We start from the raw sequence: 2,033 nt of genomic DNA, 5'->3' as shown, positions 1-2,033 counted from the left end.
ATTGGTACTCTGTTTGGCAAATGGCGCAGACTGTCAAACTATATTGCATGGCGATATTCATGTTATTGTGTTATGGTGTTATTGAACCACACCCATTGGTACTCTGTTTGGCAAATGGCACAGACTGTCAAACTATCTTGCATGGCGATGTTCATGTTATGGTGTTATGGTGTTATTGTGTTATTCAACCACACCCATTGGTACTATGTTTGGCAAATGGCACAGACTGTCAAACTATCTTGCATGGCGATGTTCATGTTATTGTGCTATGGTGTTATTGAACCACACCCATTGGTACCCTGTTTGGCAAATGGCACAGACTGTCAAACTATCTTGCATGGCGATGTTCATGTTATTGTGTTATTGTGTTATTGAACCACACCCATTGGTACTCTGTTTGGCAAATGCCACAGATCTCGCGACTTCTGCACCGACTGGTTTCAAACGGCGAAAGGGAAACCCCAACGCACGCAGGAGGAGAGACTCTGATGATGATTAGAGCACCAGCACGGCATGTCGCAAATACAAATGTCGTAAATATGTCGCAATCCCGCGTGCTCGCGGAGGGTGAGCCACCGATGATAACTGGATGCCACACTTGCGTATATCGTAAAGACAAGGGTTTCGTAAATATGCTATGTTGCGCATATGGATAAATTCCAATGTCGGTTTGACAAGTGTCGTAAACGTGTCGTAAACGTGTCGTAAATCTCGAGGACGTGTGGAGGAAGCGAGATCTTGATGCTGGTTCCTTGCAACACAATAGCAAGTCGCAATTACGTGCGTCATATACATGTCGCAAATCTGGTCAATTCATAAGGAAGAGGAATTTTGATACGGATCAGATACCACACGACAGGTCAAAATCAAACATGTCGTAAAATGTCGCAGACCTCGAAACCCTAAACCCTAAAATCGCGGAGGTGAGGGTTTCATAATGATTGTAGGCCACACAGCTGCATGTCGTAAATATTACGTCGTAAAATATATCGCAAACTCTGCCGATTCCCGGAGAAGGAGATTTGAGTCATATTGTCTGATGATGATGGATAGAGGTGCCACAACTGTATGTCGCAAACTGGAGTCAGAATTGTTGTAAATTGTCAACGTACAGAGGGAAGAGACCTTCATGACAGTTATACTTGCTTTGACAGCATCTCGTAGTTTGCGACACAGCAATGTGTCGTAAACTGTAGCCCCGGGGAAAACGTGAGCCGGTTAGAAAATCGGACTCGATAATACGTCGTAAACTAGACCAAGGTATATTGCAACAATGTGAATGATAAATATATGCAACGAGTAAAAGAGAGTATGTCGCATCACGAATTAACGACACAGCAACCCGTCATAAATCACGGATATGACACAATAGCATTTCGTAATATTAAATATACGACGCACCGTGATACTATTTAGCATTCACAGTTTTCCATTCTAAAGTAACTATCTTTAGGCATCTTAGGAAAATCTGAAGTCTCGAGTAGTTTCGCAAGAGGTAGTTCGTTTATCTGATCGCCCAAACATGAACGCATGAGCTGTAATTCACTAATGTACTGATTTGAATGAGAGATGATCTCATTCAGTGAGTTAGAGCTCATGCGTTCACGATTGGGCGGCCAGATAAATAAACCACCTCCTACGGAATTACTCAAGACTTCTGAATTGCCTAAGATGCCTAAAGATAGTAACTTTAGAATGGAAAACTGTGAAGATATCATACAATTTGCCACAGCAACATTCCGCGAAAGAAAACCAAGCGCACAAACACCGGAACAATTGCAACACAACATCTTGTCGTAAATCGAGTTAACGACGCTGCAGCGCAACGTCGACCATGCTGTAACCGAATATTAAATAATCACAAATGAAACATCTGAACGGCCTTATGTCGCAAACCAAATGTTGTAAATTATATTCATCACGTGCTGGTTGTGGAATTCCTATGAATCACGAGAGAGGGGGGGGGGGGGGGCGTAAATGAGTGCTACGACGGGAATGTGCGCCTCGATAATTGATCTACACACATTTAAACT

At 42.8% G+C, this 2,033-nt stretch overlaps 1 protein-coding gene across 1 annotated transcript; it reads left to right on the top strand.

Annotated features, from left to right (window-relative positions):
* Positions 1 to 1,567: 1,567 nt before the first annotated feature.
* On the top strand, positions 1,568 to 1,800 carry SARC_14899 (hypothetical protein; the record flags this gene model as incomplete). Its single annotated transcript, XM_014290969.1, has 1 exon — positions 1,568 to 1,800. A coding segment is annotated over one exon (233 nt), but the record flags the coding sequence as incomplete, so codon positions are not given.
* Between the last annotated feature and the right edge of the window lie 233 nt (positions 1,801 to 2,033).

The sequence above is a fragment of the Sphaeroforma arctica genome (genome assembly GCF_001186125.1).
Source record: "Sphaeroforma arctica JP610 unplaced genomic scaffold supercont1.5278, whole genome shotgun sequence".
Taxonomy (NCBI): Eukaryota; class Ichthyosporea; order Ichthyophonida; genus Sphaeroforma; species Sphaeroforma arctica.
Note: the sequence above shows the minus strand (reverse complement) of the source record. Positions and strands in the feature narration are given on the sequence as shown.